Source organism: Diplotaxodon limnothrissa, linkage group LG8 (assembly GCF_057381915.1).
Source record: "Diplotaxodon limnothrissa isolate DT_005_m linkage group LG8, D_limnothrissa_male_GT1.1, whole genome shotgun sequence".
In the NCBI taxonomy this organism is placed as follows: domain Eukaryota; kingdom Metazoa; phylum Chordata; class Actinopteri; order Cichliformes; family Cichlidae; genus Diplotaxodon; species Diplotaxodon limnothrissa.
This window is the reverse complement of record NC_140603.1, coordinates 23467299-23489837: the sequence shown is the minus strand read 5'-3', so window position 1 is coordinate 23489837 and position 22539 is coordinate 23467299. Positions and strand designations below refer to the sequence as shown.

The window sequence follows — 22539 nt, the reverse complement described above, 5'->3', positions numbered from 1 at the left end:
GTAATACTTGAATGGTAGGGTCAGAATTTGGTGTAAAAATTGGATCCATCCTAATTTGTACTTATAGTTCAGGCTGGTGTTGGTGTAGTGTGCAGTTTGGCACACTTTTGGGGGCTTTAATACCAATTAAGCATTGTTTAAATACCGAAGAATACCCCACGTCCATCCCTTTGACCTCAGTGTTGCCTTCTTCTGATGGCTGCTTCCAGCAGGATAACATGTCATGTCAGAAAGCTTTGATCATATCAAACTGACTTCTTGAACATGACAGCGAGTTCACTGTACTCAAGCCTCCAGTCACCAGAATCGTCATAGATGTGCAGCAGCTGTGTGATGCTGTCATGTCAATATGGACCAAAATCTAAGAGGAATGTTTGCCACAAAGGACAGGAATCCATCTGTACTAACGTGGTGTACTTAATAAAGCGACAGATGAGTGCATCGTATTGACATCGGCTTGTGTTGAAGCACTCGGTGAAAGTCCTCGCGACAATAAATGACTCTAAAGACAAACCAGTGCTGAAATAGTATTTTTATTAAATACTTTCAAGATCCAAGTTTGAAGAATAACAAAGCTATGATGAAGACCAACTAACACTCAGACAAACACTTGATAGTCGTCAATTCATGGTTGTATTTCATTGTACATCATGATCATGCAAAAAAACTCCAGCATCCATGTGAAGGCTGGGGAGAAAGCGCAGCCCAATATTATATCATTACAACGCAGGGAAAACATCGAGGGCCTCATACCAAGCTACGGCTCCTGAATCTATTTTTTTTCTTTAAATTTTGCTTTTTTTTCAAATATTTTTCATGTCACCTATTAAACATTCTGGATGGAGGAAATTCATATTTCAAAAGATGCAAATATCATATATTAACACTAGCTCCATCCGTATTCCGGTAGGTACATGGTAGAAATGTGTAACTGAAACATGCATATAACTAGGTCTTCCCGCTCTGCTTCGTGACATGTGTAGGTCCCAAAAACCTGCACGCCCACACCAGAACTTTCTCAAAACTCCTCCCGACTGAGCAGGCACGATTTAAAACCACCAAGGGTAGATTAGATAAATAAATAATTTAGTCCTGATCAATATCTATCATTTCATTTCGTCTTTACTGCTTCCCTCTTTCCCCCTTTTTTTTTTTTTTTAAATTCCTGTGTGCGAGGGACAGTGCAGAACTCCAGCTTGGCAGATCGGCAAATTACCAAAACGACAAAGTTAACAGCAACAACAACGAAAGAACTCAAACCAGTAACACGGAAACAACAGAGAGAGAGAGAGAGAGGTACAAATAAACATCTCAAGAGCAGAGTCTGAACACAGAGGGAGGGGGAGGCGGGCACCTTGCAGGTTGGGGGGTGGGGACGGTTTCGGATACAACTGTCGCACATGGATGGAGACGATTAAGCAGCACGGCGAGGGCGGCGCCGATGGTTGCAGCAGCGGTGTGGATATGTTACACAGCTTAAAAACACCACCAGGCGTGCGCGTGTGCATAATATGATATGAAAAGATGGCTCACAGCATTGTGGGATCAGGACTAACGACACTATTATGAAGGTCTTCATATCTAAATATGCATCTATTAGGCTGAATTTGGGGGGAGGGGTGCTCAAACTACTTTTCAACCTGTTATTTTTCTTTTATTTTTATTCCCCGTCTCGAAAAAAAAAAAAAAACCCCAAACAAAAAACAGTCGTACGGCCATGGATCTAAAGCTGGTAGCCTACACAAGCGTGTGTATTCATGTTTGTCGTGATCGGTTGGAGAATTTAAATTACAGGGGAAAACAAAACCCAACAACAAATGTTGCTCCTAATCTACTCGGGGAGGTCACAGAGGTCATGGGGTGATTCCCACTGCCCAAGTGCACAGGATGAGTGTCTCTTAGATACATGTACATATATTACACTTTTCTACATATATCTATACATACACTGTATTTACACAGTGATTATAAACAAACCAGGGCCTTGCAGAAAGCAGAGAAACAGCGTGGGAGGGAAGGTTAAAAAAGAAACTGGTTAAAAGAGAGAAGAGAGGCGGGAAGGGATTAATGAGGGAGAGGTGGCAGCAGCAGCCCACTCTCTCCCTCCACTGCATATAGACATAACAGAACCTGCTAGCAGCTAAGGTTAGCTTTAAATTTGCACAATAAAAATCCCTCATTTTTAAAAACCAAAAAACAACAAAAACTCAGCTGCTTTAAAAAGGAGCCAGAAAACATAATGAAGCGAAAAGGCTCCGGTTATTCACAGGAACGCAAAAGGGATCAGGACGCTAAAAATGCAACAGAACACATACCACCCCCCCACCCCCACAATAACACAGTTTCCGTTCTGGTGAAAAAACAAACAAACAAACAAACAAAATAATAATTAAACAAGCACACAAACACATAAAAAGCCTAAAGTTCTACACTTTGGTGCGTCATGTTTTTGATATCAAGTTTCTCTGGTCATCGACTGTCTGACTGAGCCAACCTGATTTGTTTTTCCCTCTTAAATTCAGTGGGGGAAATAACAAACTAAAAATCTCCCTACATCTTAACAGCAACAGTCCAGGTAGTGAGCAGTTTCTACCCAGTAATCCCTAATGTGACCAAAATCTCAGCTGCTAACTTGACACTCCTCCCTGTTCCTCCGTTATTAGATAGTGAATATAAATGCTTGGTTGGGTTTTGGTGGTTTTTCTGGTACATCTAGTCATAATTTACACAGTATATTCATAACTCATACTCATAAACTGTCACAAGTTCAACTGTAAATTCTCTGCTCCCCCAGGACGTCTCATCTCGCGCGGGCAGAAAAAAGATGGCTGCCAGGGGAGGGACAGAGGGCAAAGACGCGCCCTCCAATCAGGCGCCAGATGCATGCATCATCCCATGGGGGCGGAGTCTTGTGTTCAGCCAGCCCCCAGCAGGTCAAAGGAGGGACAGGATTGGTTGGTATCGTGGAGAGGGATGCGATCTCGCCCGGCCGGGCTCCTGGCACTAGCCAATCCACGCAGAGGACGGACCTCTTAAACACGCTCGCTGAAAAAACACTGCCCCCCAAAACACACACTCCAGTAGACTGGAGGCTCAGGACCACTGGGAGGGGAGGGGAGAGGAGAGAGGATAGGTTGGTACCACAGCTGGAATCATCAGAATGTAAACAGTTCCAAGAATAGTTTGAGTTTATTGCTGGTTCTTATTTTTGTTGTTTCACTAAGTTTGTGTTTTTCTTACAACATCACAGTCAGTGCTGCTCCAGGACTATGACTGAAATGAACCAATCACATTTTTGCAACCTAGGGATGGCAGGTGTGTCTTCAACGCTTTCTGCCAGAAAGGCTTTTCTTTAACTTAAGTTCTTACTCCTGTCAAAGCATCTGATTTACTGATAACCATCTTCGGCTAAATCTAACCCAGATTTCTCTTCTTTTTGCTTAAATTTGCCATTTTGGTGGCGCAGCAGTTATCACTGTTGCCTCACAGCAGACAGTCCTGTGTTTGGACCTTGATAGGGCCCTTTAGCGTGGAGTTAGACTGGAGGCTTGTGCTACTTTGTGCTAGTTTTCTCCAGGAGCTTCAGCTTTTCCTGTCACTGCCCATCTGTGGCCAGATTCTTGATCTCAAGAGTTTGGCCACAGATGGGCAGGAAAATGGCCACAGATAACGGTTGATGATTAAAAAAATAAAAATAAAAAAAATAAAAAAAATAAAAATTCGAATAATAGTCCAACAAGCCCTTCCATCATCCATCATCATCACTTCCTTTTTTCCTATCTTCCTTCCCAATTCTTCATTTCTACCTTCTTTTCATCTTTCATCCCTATCAGTTTTCCTTCTTTCCTTCCCTTCTAACCTTTTCTCCTTTCCTTCCATCCCATAACACCAAACCAAGCCTTATTTAAGCCAGTTGAAATAGTCCATGAAGCACCATTAATTTGAAGTTGAGGAAACAACACCAACCTGGTGATATCAGATACACTAAATAAAGTCACATTAGGGAAAAACAATACAAGATTAAAATGATCAAGGGTCCAGGGGTAGTTTTAGGGGGCATTTTTGGTCTGCCTGCAGCAGAGATTCCCAGCTGGATGTGACTAATGGGATGTCTCAACATTACTAAAAATATTAAAAAATATATATATTTTAAATATTTAAAACTGTCTCCTGTGGACTATTTAGACTTTTCTGTAACTGATCATGTTTAACCCAGTAATGCAGAAACAAAAAAAAAACTCTTGTGAGGACTAAGGATGTGTACCTGATCACTGTAGTGGTGCAGCAGGCGCTCCAGAGCAGTGGAAGTGGACGTTAAGCCACTTGCCATCGCGGCGATGCCACACTCTGGTCTCCTCTGATTGGCTGGAACGGGGGCGGCCGGTGGAATCCACGAACTGTGTGAGCCGGATGTAGGCGATGCACGCGGCGTCCTCGCCGATCAGGTGCACGTGTGGGTTGAGCAGGGTGGTATGCACGGGCTTGCTGTTTTTGCTCAACACTGCACAAAGTAGAAGATATGTCCATGGTCAGCAGCGACCTCCAAGCATGACAAATGAGCTGCAGTTCCTTCAATCCATAATCGGGTCGTACCTGAAGTTTCCTCACGTTAAAAGGTGAAACAACCATATTTAAGCCTGGCATAAATATGGTTTACGTAAACTGTAAATATTAAGGGCTTGGCTCACTGAAACTATTCAAGTCACTTCAGTGGACCTCTCGTCTTTTTATGTTACAGAATGCCATTTATGTGTATGTCAGTTTTCTGTGTTGATGTGATGCAACAGTCCATGAATGCACCATGCTAACAAAGCTTAGCCCTTCACCTTCTCACGCATACATGATTTCAGTGTGGCTGTGTTCATATTTCACTTACAGTCTATGGATCACAGCCCTCACTGGATACAGAGACACCACAGGATTAACTCACACTGACGGCCAAGCAAAGATACTCTTTGACTCTTTGACATTCACTGGGAACAATTCAGCTATTACTGGAAGAACATCTCGTCCCATAAACTGTGCAGTTAGCAGACTTGCCAGCTTTACCTGTAGGAGCCTACAGTGTACCTCACTACATGCTTTAATGCCTGGTACTAATACTGTATAGTGTATTCTTCTGTTATTTGTTTGCTTGCTTGATTAAAAAAAGGCTGAAATGTGTTGGTCAAGTAATACTACAAGAGTTGTCGTAGCTTTGAATTCTTGAGATCATTGTTCTTTTTTTTAAATGCACTTTTATTTAGAATTTATTTTTTCATATTTAAATCCTTAAAATAAATATTTTAAAAACACAATCACAACCATTTTTGACAGATACTCGTCTTAACTAAGGGCTGAACACTAGTTCAGGCTGTGGATTGACAGAAAAATGAGGGACAGGATGTGTACCATCATCACGGTTACATTTTCCTGCTTAAATCAGGAATCTTGACCTTCAAAATTCAACAATTTCCCTTTTATTTATTGGACATAATTCTGTTTACAACTAACTTGAAAGAGCCACCAAAGCTGTATGAGCGGAGCTTATTTTCTTTAAATAATGAAATGATGATGAGTTGCAGTTATAAATATTCCAATAGTGGAGTTTATCCACACTGCCAACTATTCTTGCTATTTCCTAACTTGCCTGGTATTTCAAACCCCTTAAAATAAACAGTATATTATGCAAGTAAAGAAGAAGACTCACAGTTTTCAAAGTAGAATTTGTGAAAGTCCATGCCCTCCACCAGGTTTCCCAGAGCCTCTGGTTCGAAAGAGGTGAGTCCAGGATCGCAAATCCTCCTGAACATGAAAAAAACGAAAACAAGATGAGCCTGTTACCAAATTGCACTCGTTTTCACTCACAGAAAGCATCTGCTGCTTTTCACTTTTACACACAGTTGTACTCACGTGTAGGCATCGAAATCTCCATTGTTGATTGCTTCAATCAGCTGCTCCGTAATCTTGATGATCTCCTGTTTACGAGCTGCAGACAGAACAAGAGACAGAAAGAGGCAAACAGATGGCAGCTGGTGAGATGCCAGTTGGAAGGTGAGACAATAACAGTGTGGTGGGTTTCTGCACAATGACATTTTGTCTCATCGCTTCAGCTCCTGCCTTCCTTCACGCGCTCTTCCTCTGTGGCTACGGCTCAAGTCCCCTCTTTAACCTGGTCGCCCGGATCCAAAAGCTGCCTCGTCACCGGAGCTCGACCCCCATCGCTGTCTCTCGCTCAGCTTCTCGCCTTTGCTACGACACAACAACTGACTGAACACGACTCTCCGCTGTGAGCACACACTGCCAACCAAACAGAAGCAACAACTCTGCTAGTAGAGATCACAGCCTTCCTCACTCGAGGCCCACTTAGCTTTCTCCTGCTATGACCAACTGTTAGATGCACAAGTGAGCAAACTTGCCAGACTTTGATGGTTTTATTCCCTCAGCTATTCCATGAACTGATTAACAGTATCAGTCTGATCAACTTCAATCCCTTTCCTCTTTAAGTTTCTTTATATGTTCTTAGTTAACATCTGTTCCACACCAAACAAGCCATGAACCTACAAGTTTACCATTTATTTATGCTAGTTGCTATTCAGTGTAAAGTGCCTCACACACTTTTAAAGTAACAGTAAAACCAAATGAAGAGATTACACGTGGTACAACCCTCCTCTCCACAAAATCAATCAAGCGATATTTTCTTGTAGTCAACAAATTCTATGAAAAACACTAAAACCAGCAATAAACCGAGAGCACTGCATTTTATTCTGTGCCTTAAGAGCTCTACTGATTTCTAAACACATCAGTGAACCACACTGATGGGCCAGACGACATGCTTGGTTATTAAAATCAGCATGAGCGCTACAGCTTATCTTGACTCACGTAGTTGTTAAGTTGTTCCTTCTACTTTTAAGATGAAAAGCAGAAACAATACAGACACTCCAACGAAGTTTTATTTCATTACTCGGAGCACTTAAACAAATATCAACGGTTTCTAGTAAATAATTGCTAAACATCCTTTCACCTGCATTGTCAGGATTACTGCTACTATACAGTATTACAGTATTATCTAGGTCATTTTATGTTAGTAGTTCATAAAAACTGTGTTGCATGCCCCACTTCAGGGAAAAAAAAAAATTCACACCTCAAAAACCACAATTTCTGTTACTAATGATGTAAAAAGTGAAATAAAGATCAGCATGACAGACACTTGGGAAATTCACATTTATTTTTGCTGTGAAAATTAAAATCATATTCATTCATTCATCTTATTCATTTTCCATGTTTTTCTCATCTATGGTGCACCCACATAATTTGAAAATCACTGCCATATCTAATGGCTGCCTATTACGATTTCAGGGATTATTACTAAGAAATTGTAGTTTAATAATACAAGTTGCTATAAAAGTTCTTGCCATCTACTACTGGTGTAAATTATCTGGCATGTTTCTATACATGTGACGTTAAAGACAGCTTTCTGACGCGATTCACTGAATTAAGGGGGCATTAATGTCTTTTTTTCCCCCACCTGACAAGTTGTATCATTACTTCAATAATAAGGCATGAACACACCTTTAATCACACACACCATCTGGCTGCCTGAAATACTCAGAAGGGCAACAAAACCAGAATAACCTCTTTTTCTTTCAGCTGCTCCCTTTAGGCGTCACCACAGCAGATTAACTGCCTCCATCTCACACTATGGTTAAAGTTAAACCAGCTCTCTGCTTGTATTCCTTCACTACATCCATGAAACCCCCTGCAGCTTCCTCTTTACCTTCTTCCTTCCATTCTCCAATATAGCCACCATCACTGTTCTGCACATGCCCAATCCATTTCAGGCTCGCCTCTCTAACTTCATTTCCAAACAGCTCATCCCGAGCCGTCCCTCTGACGTCCTCATTTCTAATCCTTTCCATTCTAGTCACTCGCAATGAAAATCTTAGCATATTCAGCTCTGCCTCCTCTCTTTTTGTTAGCGTCACCCTCTCCAAGCCACACATTATAGCAGGTCTCACTATCAACTTTGGAAATCTTCTCTTTTAGTCTTGCTGTCATCGTTTTGTTGCAAATCAGGCTTTACTTCGGATTTTTGATCTGGGTGTTTAAGCTCATCGGCCTTCACTACTTCAACATGGAACTTAAATCAAGACAAGTTAACTGTAAAGAAGCAAAACTGGCGACCAGACAATTTATTTAGAACCAGCTTTAAAAAATAAATAAATAAATAAATACTCAAAAAAAACCCACTAACACACTCAAGGAATGCAGAGTTTCAGCGAGCAGCAGGTAACAGTGAGGCGCTGGCAGGGAAAACCGAGTTAGTCAGTTAGTGCGGATGTGTTCTTACTCTGCTTAGTGTTGCTTTTAGCAGCGACAGTGTTGCTCCCTAGTGGAGCGGCAGGTATGGATGACTGTGAGAGTTCAGACTCGGGGTAGGAGCTGTTGCCTGTGCTGTTCCATGCAATGCGCTTTACGTCATGCGGTGGAACTGAAACACACAAGGGGTGGTCAACAAACAAAAACATGTGGATGGACAACAGACAAAAATGACAGAAATATGATCATTTACACATAACGCGCACACATTTAGCTCATGCAGGGAAAAAAAGGTTGATGAAGGTGATGTGGGTTAGTACATTTGGTAGAATAAGAAAGAAACAGCTAACATTGCGTTTATGACAGACATGCAGATGGGTGACATGAGGACAGGGTGGTAGCTGGAAGCCAGATCAGTGCCGCTCTGATCGTGATGCTGTGCGATGTGGAAGTCAGTTAAATGCCTGCTCTGCTCACATCTACTCTACTCATAACGCTAATACACATTAACATTAAGCCTCCTCTGATGAACTGGAGCACTGAGCAAAGAGACGATCGAAGCCATTGTTTGTTATTTGCTCAAGTTATGCCTGTGGGGAAACTTAGCATGTTCAGGAAGGAAGGCAGGAGTGGAAAATGCACACAGGAAAGAAGTTAGAAGAGGAGGAGGAAGGGAGAGGGGGAGAGATTAGATTGTACTTTAGTGCAAGTTTGCCTTGCAAAAGCAGGAGGATGAAGAGAAGAGGTCAACAGACTAGAGGAAAGATGATAGAGAAAATTTGATTGGTGAAGAATGGTGTATTAAGAGAAATGGAAAAGAAATTAGAAGATAAAAATACACACACACAAAAAAAAAAAAAAAAAAAAAAAAAGAGTACAGGAAGACTGAGAAAGTGTGAGGACGTGACGCTCTATGGCGTGCAAGGTTCCATTGAAGTCAGACAGGCTGCAAGGTCTGTGAGACTGGGCGACTACTTTAGGACGATCAGCCGCAAGGTAAGCAAGACTTCCTCCAGATGGAGCCGTCACATTAGGAGGACAAGGGGATAGATGTAGCCATCACCAAAAAAGAAACGCACACGCACACTCTCACACACTCTCTCACACACACACACTCTCACACACACTCACACACTCACACACACACACACACACACACACACAGGTTTCAGGGTTCCCACAGTGGCCCCGATGACAATAAAAATCTGTGTTTTTGAAATGACTTTCCACTATTAGAGTTAACATGAGAAGAAAAGAAACATAAGACAAGGTCTGTTATTTTTTAAAAGTTTGATCAGAGCACAGTGATGTTAAAGGGGACCGTGATGCTTTTCCTCATTTTCTGTCTGTTACAATAGTGGATGCTCATGTTAAACAAAGTGTCATATAGCCAGAATAAATTATACGTTTTTTCCTACTCTTGGTTCTAGATGATATCAAAAACATAATTAAAACGGTCGTCTGATGCACCCGTCCCCACCGTCCACTGTTCAAAACCTTCTGTTTGCAAGGGGCAGCCAATCAGAAAGAAGTTAGCGTAAAGAAGGGGGGTTGAAATGAACTATTGATCACACAAAACAACATTAGTAGAGTCAAAGCATTAAAAACAAGATCGTGTTAAAGGAGCATAACAGGTTCCCCTTAAAGTGTCCATTAGAAGTTACACAAGATCTGTGTTGCCTTGCTCTCACACAGCGAGCAAGAATGGAGAGCAGGAAGTGTGTCAGCAGTCAGTGTGCTTAAAAAAACCCAAACAAATAGCATGTTTGTCATAACTGCTGAAAGATTATTCCAGTTTATTACAACTTAATTTCAATAAGACTGCATATAAACTAACTGCTCATATCTGGAAATGCAGTGGCACTGTTGAGGTGAAATCCAATAGGCCAAAAACACAATTGACCGATTACCCAAGATGTAAAGCAGTGACTTAGTGATTTGGTGGTTTTCGAAGAGAACATGATGCTGATCGTGTGGTCGCAGTCAGAAGACTTCGCTTGAAGCACTTATAATCTGCCTGTTTACTGTTTTTAAAATGACTGAAGCAGTTTGGGATCATCTTGACAGAGTAGAGCAAAAGGGAGGAAAACTCTTTTGTGCATTTGTGGGTACGGTGAATGAAAGATTAATTAATTATTAATTATCTGAATACTGAAATGTCTCAATGGAAACCTGAGTCCAAGAAATAGTTTTGCTACTGGGGAAATAAAGATTTGTCATTTAATTCAATGACTTGTTTCTACTGGAATCTGTCATTTGTCAATGTGCAGCAAATGCTACTGAAAATAATAGTTTTCAGAGCAAGGTAGTGCTGTCGTGTCCCCATGATCCTGTTGAAAAACTGATTATTTAAGCCGTGTTACACAGCATTAATTGGAAAGCCGTTGCTACAAGATGGCCAAATGGTGTCGTTATGCTAAAACTACCAAACTAAGATAAAAAATGCAATAAACTGGAATTAACCTACAGAAATTTGTAAAAGCCAAACAAAGGTGAATCATTTCAAAAATCTAAAACCAGTGGGAACCCTAAAAGAAAAAAAAAAAAAAAAAAAGCTTGGTGGATCAGAGTGAGGGTGGGGGCTCAGAGATGTAAGACGTTATTTTTGGTGACTACAGAAAGCCAGGGTGGGAGTGAGGGAGGGGGGTTGGGGGGGGGGTGTTATGTCCTGGCCAGAGGCGCCCGTATAGCTTTCCGGTTGCCATGGATAAACTTACTGGCAGGTGAGCTTTGAGGTGAGGGCAGAAGTGGGGGCATCTCCTCTGTAGCGCTGCCCTGACTCAGCGCCGTACTGTCCGCTAGAACACACATACAAAACGCAGCCAGACACACAATAAATACACACATACACACACAACAGACACAGTCAAAAGTGTGACAGACACGCGTCGTATCTCAGCACACCTGCCAGTCAGTACAGTCCAAAAATAAATAAATAAAAAAACTCACTAAATGGGAGACAGAAAGAGAGAACAGGATAAAGGGAATAAAACACTGGAGTACCTTTCCTACCTTTCATTTCCTCCTCGTCGTTGGTGGCATTGCTTTCTGTTGATCCCTGAGATGCAGAGGAAAGAGACAGACACATGCTGAAATCAAACGCTGCCAGGATCCGGCAGGATCGAGCCCATCAGGTGCGTGTGATGCTCCGCGTCGGGCTTTCAGACAGAAATAAAAACAACAAAACACAAAACATACATCTCACCTTGACGCCATCGGGAGCATTGTGCACCACTGTGCTCTGAGATTCCTGCGATACAGAACAAAACAGTTAGTCCAAAATATTGTCCTCAAAGAGTGCCTCTCAACTGGATTTAAAGTGGGCCCCTTTATCTTTTACCTCAGCCAAAACTTAAACATCTTCACAACAGCTAGTGGATCCAAAACTTTCAAGAGTGCCCGTGGCAATGGAGAGGAGACACTTATTTTGGGCTGTAACTAATGAATGTCTCGTCTATAAAACGCCAGAAAAGAGTTTGTAATTTCCCCAAACGCTAGTCACACACTAACATCTTCAGATGTTTGTTTGGTCTAAACACAGAGATGCTCTCAGAGAAGACGAAACACAGGGGAATCATTTGCTGAGAGCTCACTCAATCAATTAATAGCCTCATCATTTCTGGTCTGTTATCATTTATCAGATTTTACTGGAACTACACCGAGATAATGAGAGCATACAGCGTTATTGTTTTACAAAACACAGTTAGGAGAATTAAATGCATTAGCTGCAGTTTTCTGTTTTATGTGTGAAAGTATCATAAATATTACTTTGAAAAAAAAAAAAGACGCAGATTCTGTTAGCTTTTAAATAACCTCAAAACAGACACCTGATACTTGACCCGAGACTTCACAGAGCAAAGAAAATGTGGCCACAGTCCCACAAGCACTGGGTCAAAGAGTTAACGTCCCATTTTAAACTGGAACAGTTTAAATACAACGCCCGAGGCTGCACCCAGAAGTACCACAAGATCTGGCAACTGTTTCTGTCCCATTTCAGGACGGAGCTTCTTTCCTTTCACCACACAGTCCGTCCTTCTGTTTGTTTTCAATTCTGCTCATATAACCAATAAATGCATAAATTACTTTACGGAAGGAGTTTTGTACTTTTGAGTCCTGAGTGCGAATCCATAAATAAAAAGCTTAACTATTATTACTCAGTTTAAAATATTTAAAAAATACATAATTACAAACCCTCGAGAATGAGAAGCTGCTCAGATTTTGCTCAGTTAAACGGGTAATATTTCATGATAATTGCTGCAGGTTAACAGTAGGTTGATTGGCTCCGTGTAGTTTTACCATGTATGCATTACATAACTGGGGAACTGCTCTTTGAGCTGATCATCAGTTTCTCTATTAGACGGTTTTTTAAACATAATATTTGTGTCTTTGGGGACCTGTACCTCCAGTTGAGAAGCACTACCAAACCAACCCGACAGTGTTATCCAACCACAACACTACAAGATGTAATTTAATGCATGCTAGTAAAAGCTTCTCAAAACCACAGCATGCTAGTGCTGGATTGGAGCACAATGGTCAAGTTTTTCACTACAATGAGGATGTCAATGGGGATGTTATGGATGGTGCGAGGTTAGAATGACAAAGAACAGCTGGCTAAAATATGTAATGACAAAGAAAGATGTTAGGATGGGAAAAAGATAAGAAAGTAGCCGATTGAGGATTATATAGAGATATAAACATGGGGGCCATTACATAGGACTGAATTGTACTCTGATATTAACAGGTGGAGGTCTCCAAACGGGGTCTCGACAACTTTACGAGCTGCCACTTTAGGTGCACACAGTCCTGCAAACAAGGTCATGCTCCTGTGGCTGACAGGGTGCACATGTGCACCTGTTTAGATTTTTTTTTAACTAAATTTAAATAATTTCCAAAAGTGTTTCACCTAAATCAGGAGCACACGTGCACCACGGTTGGTAAGCTTATTGGGACAGGGGATGTTACAGAGCAAGATCTCCTGGGTGGTAGATGAAGGATGACAAGCAGATGATGGAGGATGAGGCCCAATGGGTTACTATGCAACTACTGAGGGGACAGGGGGGATTAAGAGGCAGGGCTGACACTGCGGCGGCCTACTGTACCATCTGTGCGTTCGTTGCCATGTTGGTGTCTTTCAGGGCATTGATGGCGCTCACTATACTGTTCTTACTGTTGTTGGTAGAAGGCTGGGACGAGAACGCAAACACTCAAAGTGAACACATACGTCACACACACATAGAGAAAGATGCATTAGAATTGAAACACGCCTTTCAGGAAACGGGGCTAATGTTGGTGGAAGCTCCCGGGCTATTGAGAGCTAACAGGGTAAATGAGAGGGTGAGTGCCACAGAATGGCCTCTAGATCATCCCTTTTACTGCCTCACTAACTCTCTATGCCGCTCCCACTTAACTACACAGAGTGACCCCTGGGGCAGAAAAGAAAAAGAGGAGTGGGGAGCGAGATGCTTAATAGCAGCAGAGGCTGATGGAGATTGCTGGGAAACAGCAGCAGACATTTGACTGAAACTGACTAAAGGTGAAAGAATAAAACCAGCATTACGGAACTAATATTTATAAATGATGAGTGAAAACGTTGGTTTAAAAAAAAAAAAAAAAAAAGGTTAAAAACTTGTGGAAAGGACTGCAGGATTATGGGATCTAAAAACACGCCATAGAAAGAAACTCCTCTGCAGATATAAAACAAGGCCAATGTGAAAACGAAAAAAAAACAAAACAACAACCTTAAAATGAATAATAACTACTGCACAACAAAAGATATTCATTGAAATAATAGGAGGAAAAGTGCGCAAAAGAAAGACTGTGAAAGACAGAAAAAGAACAGAAGGCAGAAAATCGAGGTCAGCTGACAGAGGAGAGATAGGACACCATGTAGCAGAACAAAAGAGGGCAGAGAGGTGATGAAGAGAACCTTACCTTAGCAGAATCTGACTTCTTGTTGAGTAAACTTTTGCATGCTGTGGAAAAAAGGAGGATAGAAGGGGAGAGAAACAGGTAGAAAAGTTAAGATTTACTGATGATGATAGTTCGTTCGTACCTCTAACCTACGTTACATCTATGAATCCCCAACACCTCAGTCACTGTGACAAAGTAAGCTTAGATGTTTCCAAAGCACAACATGCATTTAATGGATTTCTCGGGCATTTTACGCCCCTTGGCTGTACAGGCTGCTACACTCTGCAAAACCCATTCACATCATAATCCATTCATTGCCACCTGGGGATATAAGAGAAACCTGAGAGCAAAGTAAACTTCCTCAGTCCATTTCCTGCCTGGAAGACCCCAGCAGATCTAGAAAGAGAATGATGGCCAGACTCAAACTGCCGCCAGGACTGACAGTGATGAGCTAGGTTAATGTAAATCATTGATTTCCTTTAAGGGCTCCAGTCACTTTTCCTCTCAGTCTAACGCTCTCAACTCTCTCTTGCTTGCTTTTCTCTTGTTTTTCTACCAACACACACAGGTTCCAAAAATCTTATCTTGAGTTTCTTACCTTCCAATAGGAAATTGGAGAGGGATAGAGGGGGAGGGAAGAGGGGGGAGGGTTGTAAGAGAGGGCTTAGTATTTCAATACATGAGAGGAGAGATAAGGGGCACAGCATTTACAGCAGCAAACAATATCAAGTGAAAACTCATGCTCCCTAATCTTGGCTGTTGCATTGATAGCAGCTTATACTTTGGCCTGGCCATGCAGCATCCAAAGGAAAAAAAAATTAAAAAAAATTAAAGTTTAATTTCCAGTTTTCATTTTCATTCAAAAACTAGATAAAGGACAGCTGATTGTTCACAGTGCAAACATCTGCTCTTCATTTGGCTACATCTTCTATCAAGCAGTCACCAGGGTGCTAATGTGACAGCATGGGACTACCACGTTCACATGCTCTCTAGCACAAATTTAACATGGCAAGATGGGTAGAGGTCAAGGTGACCCACAGGAGGAGGGCTTCACCACTCGAGCAAGATTCTAGCTCGGTGATGAGAAAGGAAAAATGTGTTAGAAAGCATCTGAAGGTGTGTCTCCCGAGAACATTTTGTAGGAATTAACCACACAGGACACCCACATGCGAAAGGCAGCAAGGCAAAAACCGAATTAGAAACACAGAGAGATGCTTCAAACTCACACTTCTGTCACATTCTGCTATAATGCCATTAAAAGGAAACATCATGAGCAAACGGCCAAGCCTTGCCTCAGAAATACTCAGAAGTGCAAGGAAGCAGTTATAGGTTTGCAGTGATGAGTGACATCATCAGAGGACCAAAAGCCAAAAGCCAAGAAAAAGAAAATAAAAAACAAAAATCTTGATTATGGATGACTTAAAAGGAGGAGAGATGAGGAGTCCAATCTGGAGTGATGATGTCACACATATTTACAGAAACTTACAAAACAGGCAACTTGGTCCAGTCTCAGTGAAGGAGCCCGCATTCGGAGGGCTTTAGCTGACAATTAAAGCACCACAGGCACCCCGAATCTCAGCGCACCAATCACACATCCTAGGATTAACACCCGCCTCCCCTTAGGTGTCTCAGGTGAAGTTATCTCCCCATAAACATTTTACCTTTATCCTGCCTACAAACAGATCCTATGGAGAAGTGTATAGACACTGCAGAGCAAAAAAGATCCTCCATTCTAAAAAGGGAGACAGAGAATCCAGTCTGCTCTACATTGCTTCTAATGTACTCAATCCATGGAGCCACCATTGGAATCGCCGACCTTCACCACCCATCTCCACCGGGCAGGATGAGAGGAAAATCTGATTTTAATACTTTCAAAACAATCCCTCGATCTAATGTGGCAGACTTGCTGCCACATTAGCTTGTGGGGTTCCTGTCTCAAGGGGGAACTTTGCTTTGAAAGTACTAAAACAGACCTTAAGAGGGGGAGTTGAGACGTGGGATGCCTTTAACCTCAAGTGATTCATCAGGAAGAAACGGTGATGTTTTCAACAGTAGCGGCACTGAAGTCAGCACTCCCATCCTCCGTCTCAGTTATTCTCCCCTCTAGCTCCTCAACATCCAACTTTCTTCCTTTGTCCCATCAAACCCAGGTCTGACGATGGCAGCACGCCAACCCAGCTCTTGCCGGCCCCCTGCAATGTGAGTTCCCGCCCCCAGGATACATGCCCCTCCTCATCCCCTGCCCCAGTCCGCCCTGTGCGAGCACAGAGACGTAAGGGGTCAGCTGGAGGTCAGGATGGAGCTTGCTGGAAGTGACGCCATAACTAAGTGAAGATGAAATGTGGGTTACGAGGTCACGATTGAATGGCGCTGATGTGTGAATGTAAAAAGCACTTTTTAGTGCAGGCTGACGTAAACTCAAGTGAAGCTTATTTACATGATTGCTACACAATACCCCTAAATGAGAAAAATCTGTGAGGGGATGCATGCTTGTGGGTGTGTATGTTGATGAGGATGCTTGCAAAGGCTGCATGCAGGATTTGGGGGATGGTGATGAGGGCCAACCCTGTCCCATGAAAGAAAATAGTTGTGTATGTAAAGAGGAAGTGGATGGGCGTGTCTCTGGGACGTACCTTCCTGAGCCAGTGAGGCCGTGGAGGAGGCGGCAGCAGCAGAGTTGGTATGCTGCCGGCCCACTATTGGATAGAAATGCTACAGTTGGGAGGGGCTAAGGAAATTATGCAGGTCGATCTCATGCTGTTCAGTCATGGGCCGAGAAAGCTACAGGGGGTGCTGGCTACAGCCCAGATGCATCTTAGACTTTGATACAAACGGGCCAAAGCAAAGACGTGCACCCCTGTGGATTCCTAGGCCCAGGGTTGAAATCATTAGCCATCGACTGACCAATTACTTAAAGGCTGAGAACAAGGCTTCAACGAAAACAAGTCACTCTCAGCAGGCTGAGATAAAAAACACAGAATCTTAATAGTCACCTGGTTTTATAACACCACACTTTCCCCCAAACATTAAAAAAGAAAAATCTCATTAAAGTCTAGGCTTCGTTCTCTCAAACATGCTCCATGGGCAGCAGAAAAGAGGGACACATACGCGCGCGCACACACATACACACAGGGAGAGATACATTAGCACAGACAAGGACATAACTGGCACCCACATATAATCTGGAACAGATTATGACAGAATATCAAATTTTAGGCTGCTAACATACATGATAATGCACTCATAATAATTCAGTAATACAATATTTCTATCATATCACAAAGAAGCTTCGTGTTTCAGTTCAGTTTAATGTTGTAAGCAAGCAAACTCCTGGGCGCACACAAAAACATTGTTATTTTGAGAATGAGTGGGTGAGCGTGCGTGTGTGGTGGGGGGGTTAAAAAAGGTGCAGAGGACTCTATCCGCTTTCCTTCCTCCACTCCCTCTGCATGTGCTGCGTGGGAGGCTGAGGGCGAAGGGCACACCCACCTGAGAAGTTTCTGGACACCAGCATGGTGGTGAGAATGGCTCCCTGGAGGAGGAGAGGAAGGAGAAGAGAGAAGTGAGGGGAGGTATAATGAGAGCATGGCGTTTTTCTTTATTTACTTAATGTTGTCTGTAAAACTCTGCCTAATGTTTAAAATAAAAAAAAATAAAAAAAAACTTGTATGCTGTCTGGGGAGATGCACCTTTAACTGTACATTCTCACATCTCAAAGCCCTATATTCCTCTATGCAAATTAATTTAAATGATGTGGCAAAACAAAATAGCTGATACTTGAGGCATGAGTTTGCATCAGTGGCAGTGAATGCAAACTACAGTAACTGGAGCTGGTTGACATTTAAAATGTTTCCAATAGAGGGGGAAAAAAAAGCAGAGGTTCTCAAAAGTGAAATGTTCATACGCAGCAATTTAGAAGATCAAAGACTTTGGCAGACATGTGATCTCAGAGTTTGGCTGATAGTTTCGATGGTTGATATCAACCCCTCAAAGCAGCATAATTTACAAACCGAAACATTTTAAACCTCGCAATCCAAAATATATGTCGAAATGATATAATAGACAGGGCAGGTTTCAACAGCTTCACAGCAAATGACAATGAATGAGATGCACAGCACAGCGAGTTAAAATATTTTCAATAGTCTCCAAAAACAGACGCATAGAGTGAACTCGAGCTTTCCAACACTATTGCATTGTTACATTTTAGAAATAATCGTCCAAACACAAGTTTCCTTATTTTTGTGCTACGTTTCTATGCTCACACTAGGGCTGGGCCATATTATACCGTTCACGGTAATACCGGTATAATGTTAGGCAACGATAGGAAAATGAAATATCGCGATAGAATATGAGTAAAACGCGCATGCGCAGTGCCTTTGTTTTCATACGCACATGGCCGATTGTTGAGTGAAACAGATGAACCAGAATTGGTTTGTAAAAATGGTGCAACTTCAGTGATGTGGAACTGGTTTGGTGTTTGTCCGTCAGATACACAACAAAGCACATTTTTTTGCAGAACATGCAAGCGGCCGTCGTTATTGTTGTATTTGTCGGACTAAGATGCTCTTAAATCTGGGAGTAATCTGGGTCCTAAACTCAGTACACTTCAGGTCAAACAACACTGCAGCATCACTGAGAGTTAACTGTCTAAATTCTTTCATCTTTAATAAAACGATCAGCATTGCTGCTTTACCAGGTGTAACAATTCAGTTTAACTTCCAGGCATCCATGAAAACAAAATTTATTACATTTAACGGAGTTAGAAGTTAGCAGGAAGCTAGCGGAAGTTAGCTCGCTAGTTTCGCTAGTTACCTAAGCATGATATAGCATGTTCTGACTGAGAGATTTCTGAAAAAATTCAAACGTACAGCTCTGCTATCACTTCCAACATAAATGAAGGCAGGAAACTAAACAGCAGTGACGTTTGTAGGGTTACTGAAGTTGGGCTAGCTGGTATATAATGATGTGCTACGTGATCGCTAGCGACACAGCTATGTTAGCATAACATAAACAGTGAAGCTGGAGGATGAACACTAAGGTTCCTCATGGTTAGAGACAAATGCAATCGCATGGCAGGATGCTGTAAACGGACCAAACGTCAGTCAGGAGAACAACTGAGATAATCCATCCACAATACAAGGCTAGTCATTAATATACTGCAACAACATGGGAATAGAGCAGCTGCCAGAGAATTCAACATCAATGAATCAATGGTACAGAAGTGGAGGAAGCAAGAAGAATGAGTTTAATAAAGTTTGATTTATCTAACTGCTTTGTTTAGCTCAATGTGCCTTATGGTCCAAAAAATACGTACTGCACACTACAGTTTAATGTTGCAAAGCACCTCTTTTTAACTTCAGTGGATATTATATATGGTTATGCTCAGGATATGTCAGCCCATTTCTACTGGATATGCCTTTTGGTTAAACTTTCAGCAAGGAATTTGCATTTGCACTGTTACATTTTTATAAAGCTTTAATGTACATAAAAACCAGCTTCTTGTTTAAGTGAAAATTAATGGAAGGTTGTCTTTTTGCGCTAGTAATGTTGTGGAGTTGTATTTTGTCTCGCATCAATTATATCGTCAGTTATATCGTTATCGCAAATTTTCAAATGTATATCGTGATAAATATTTTTGGCCATATCGCCCTGCTCTAGCTCACACAATAACTAACTCATGAAATGTCACGCACAATAACACCCATATCACAACTACATTGCACAATTATCTAAGATACACAACAATATCTGTGTAGCTTAACATATAATACACCAAACAAGGGATTAGTTACTTATTCACTGCACTGTTGTATTGTTGTGTCTTGTTATTATTATTCAATTCAGTTCAGTTAATCAGTTATATCATCTTTCTCTGCCATGTGCCCCATTCGAGCCATGAAATGCTGACAGATCAAAGTGGAATGATGAATATTTTAAGAGCACCTACATCTTTTAATAAAAGTGTTGACTGATAGATCACATCTCCCAAGAGGAAGATGGTATACTTCCACGCTGATATTTTGTCCCAGCCCTTTAAAACCACAGGATAAAAAAAAGTAACCAATCAAGGCTGGTTTAAAGCCTGAGAAGCCTACCTTGAGTTTTCGGCGAGCATTGAACTTGCGGAGACATTCGACTGTTTCCTGTCTGTGCATCATGGACGCCACTGTAGAACGGTGCTGTAAGGGGACAAAAATGGAACAAAATAAGTCAACAGATTCTCAGGGCAAGTATGAATCCGAGTTATAGTTATGTGACGGCTTTAATATGGTAAATCCCTAGGTTTTTCCATAATGTACTCTGTGGTCATTTAGGTGAATACTTACGCAGATCCATGGGTGTTTGAGAGCCTGTTCAGCAGTGATTCTTTTGGCTGGGTTAATTGTCAACATCTGGTTAATCAGGTTCTTTGCCTCTGGGGTCACCGTGTCCCACTCTGGAGACGGGAACTGAGGAAATAGGAGAAACAAGTGATACGTCAGTTGTGAGAGATTTCTGGTCAGCTGATCAAGTGGGTTTCTAGCAGATCCATGCCATATGGAAACCAGTGCTTGAGTTAACTCCTTAAAATAGGGAAGATTATGGGGGGGGGGGGGGTTGGAGTCACAGAAAACATGCTGCAGTTTTAAAACTCAAATCCCTGCAAACAGGCTGAAAAGTGACTTCATTATTCATCGACTGAGAGAGGAGAATACCCCTTCTCTGACTCTCACACACTCTCTCTCACACACACACACACACCCCTCTGCAATGCGTCAGGAAGGCCCTGATAGGATCAATAGCTTTGGACCACATCTAAATTGGACACTATTAAATGTTCGAAAACTGCTTAGCAAACCCCTGCACTGCACCCATCACACCTAACACACACACACACACTTACATCGTATGCCCCAGCTTTGATCTGCTGATAGAGTTTATGTTGATCTTCGTCCCAGAATGGTGGATATCCCACTAACAAGATATAGAGAATAACACCTGACAGGAAACAAAGAGGTGAGAAGTGATTCAGCAAGATCATGTTACAATACCATTTACCGTGGGCAGCAAAGAATAAAATCAAGACAAGGAAATGCAACAGTAAGAAAGGGAAAACTTAGTTATTGCAACACTTTATGAGCACAATGAAGTCACCTCTCTGAGAGAGGCTGCAAGATCATCATGCTTTTTTTTTATGATTCCCATTAACCCCTACGAAAACAGTTTTACTTTTAAATGATACTTAAAAGCTGTTGAATAGGTTCATTCGACCCGAGGCACACACAGGTGTCAAAACTCACCACAGGCCCATATGTCCACAGGCTTGCCATAAGGGTCCTTCCGCAGGACCTCAGGGGAGAGATAGCCAGGAGTGCCTGCAAACCCTGCCCAACAGATAAATCAGAAGATACAATTAACTTTTATTAAACTCCCGGTAAAGGCTACTTTCATGCCGTTATATAAACAGCTTAAATTATAGCGACCCGTATGCAGGGCCAGATTATGATAGTGTAGAGTCACTAGCAAATACCCATTAATCATTTCATCCCTGCCACAGAGTCAGCCAAGTGCTGGCAGCTTGGCTGTTAGCCAAGACACAATGACCTAAGCATGACCTGGAAAGTGGCAGTGAGCCTCTTAATCAATGCTCCTGCAAATATTCTGTGGCTTCAAAGCAGCAGATGTGAAACTATGTGGCTTGCTGTATGAAAGAGGGCCTGTTCAGCAGTGATTCATGCCCGGTGTAGGAACTATCAAGTGCTAAACACCCAGATAGAATAACAGATCAGGTAAAGGACCTGCTCATTTGATATGCGTGTTTGTGTCACTGTTTTTGTTTTCTTACCAAACCAAGCCTGCTGGTCCCCCTGCACTTCAATAGCAAGTCCAAAGTCTGCCAGCTTCACTGCGGCTCCCTTCATCTTACTGGCCAACAACAAGTTCTCAGGCTGACACACACACACACACACACACACACACACACACACACACACACACACCAAAGCAGAGATCAAGACAGTGAGAGACAGGCAGTTAAAGGCACTCTTCAGTAAAGCCTTTCCTCAGAAATATTTATATTTGATGTGTTTGACACAGCATGTGGGGGTGGGATAAAGGTGTGAGAGCGTGATGGAGAGACAGAGGAGGTAGGGAGAGGATAAGTAGTTGAGAATCTCCCCAACACCTTATATGGGCATGGGTCCGTAGCCATGGAAACCACTCGGGAATCATTTAGGTAGAGCTGCAGACTGCATGCTAAATGGAAAGTGTACTTAGCGCGAGGCGGCGTGTGTGGCAGTTGTAAATGGCCGTTGTTTGGGCAGCGGGACATAAAGGGCTGCAGTAAAAAGC

The 22539-nt window shown here is 42.1% G+C and overlaps 1 protein-coding gene across 7 annotated transcripts in view; it reads right to left on the bottom strand.

Moving 5' to 3' along the window:
• Window positions 1-520: 520 nt before the first annotated feature.
• Window positions 521-22539, bottom strand: part of LOC146626933 (calcium/calmodulin-dependent protein kinase type II subunit gamma-like) — a 44897-nt gene continuing 22878 nt past the window's right edge. The window contains exons 7-23 of one of the 7 annotated variants that reach the window (XM_085361511.1): window positions 22034-22136; window positions 21489-21572; window positions 21092-21186; window positions 20535-20657; window positions 20304-20387; window positions 17698-17740; window positions 16842-16904; window positions 14230-14270; window positions 13398-13481; window positions 11504-11548; window positions 11302-11356; window positions 11016-11096; window positions 8330-8470; window positions 5893-5968; window positions 5690-5784; window positions 4265-4501; window positions 521-3102 (exon numbers count right to left, since the gene is read on the bottom strand). In XM_085361511.1, the coding sequence (XP_085217637.1) occupies window positions 4269-4501; window positions 5690-5784; window positions 5893-5968; window positions 8330-8470; window positions 11016-11096; window positions 11302-11356; window positions 11504-11548; window positions 13398-13481; window positions 14230-14270; window positions 16842-16904; window positions 17698-17740; window positions 20304-20387; window positions 20535-20657; window positions 21092-21186; window positions 21489-21572; window positions 22034-22136 (1446 nt within the window). In that variant the 3' untranslated portion in view covers window positions 521-3102; window positions 4265-4268. The remainder of the gene's footprint in view (window positions 3103-4264; window positions 4502-5689; window positions 5785-5892; window positions 5969-8329; window positions 8471-11015; window positions 11097-11301; window positions 11357-11503; window positions 11549-13397; window positions 13482-14229; window positions 14271-16841; window positions 16905-17697; window positions 17741-20303; window positions 20388-20534; window positions 20658-21091; window positions 21187-21488; window positions 21573-22033; window positions 22137-22539) is intronic. The other 6 variants (XM_085361512.1, XM_085361515.1, XM_085361513.1 and 3 more) reach the window with 6 other exon arrangements.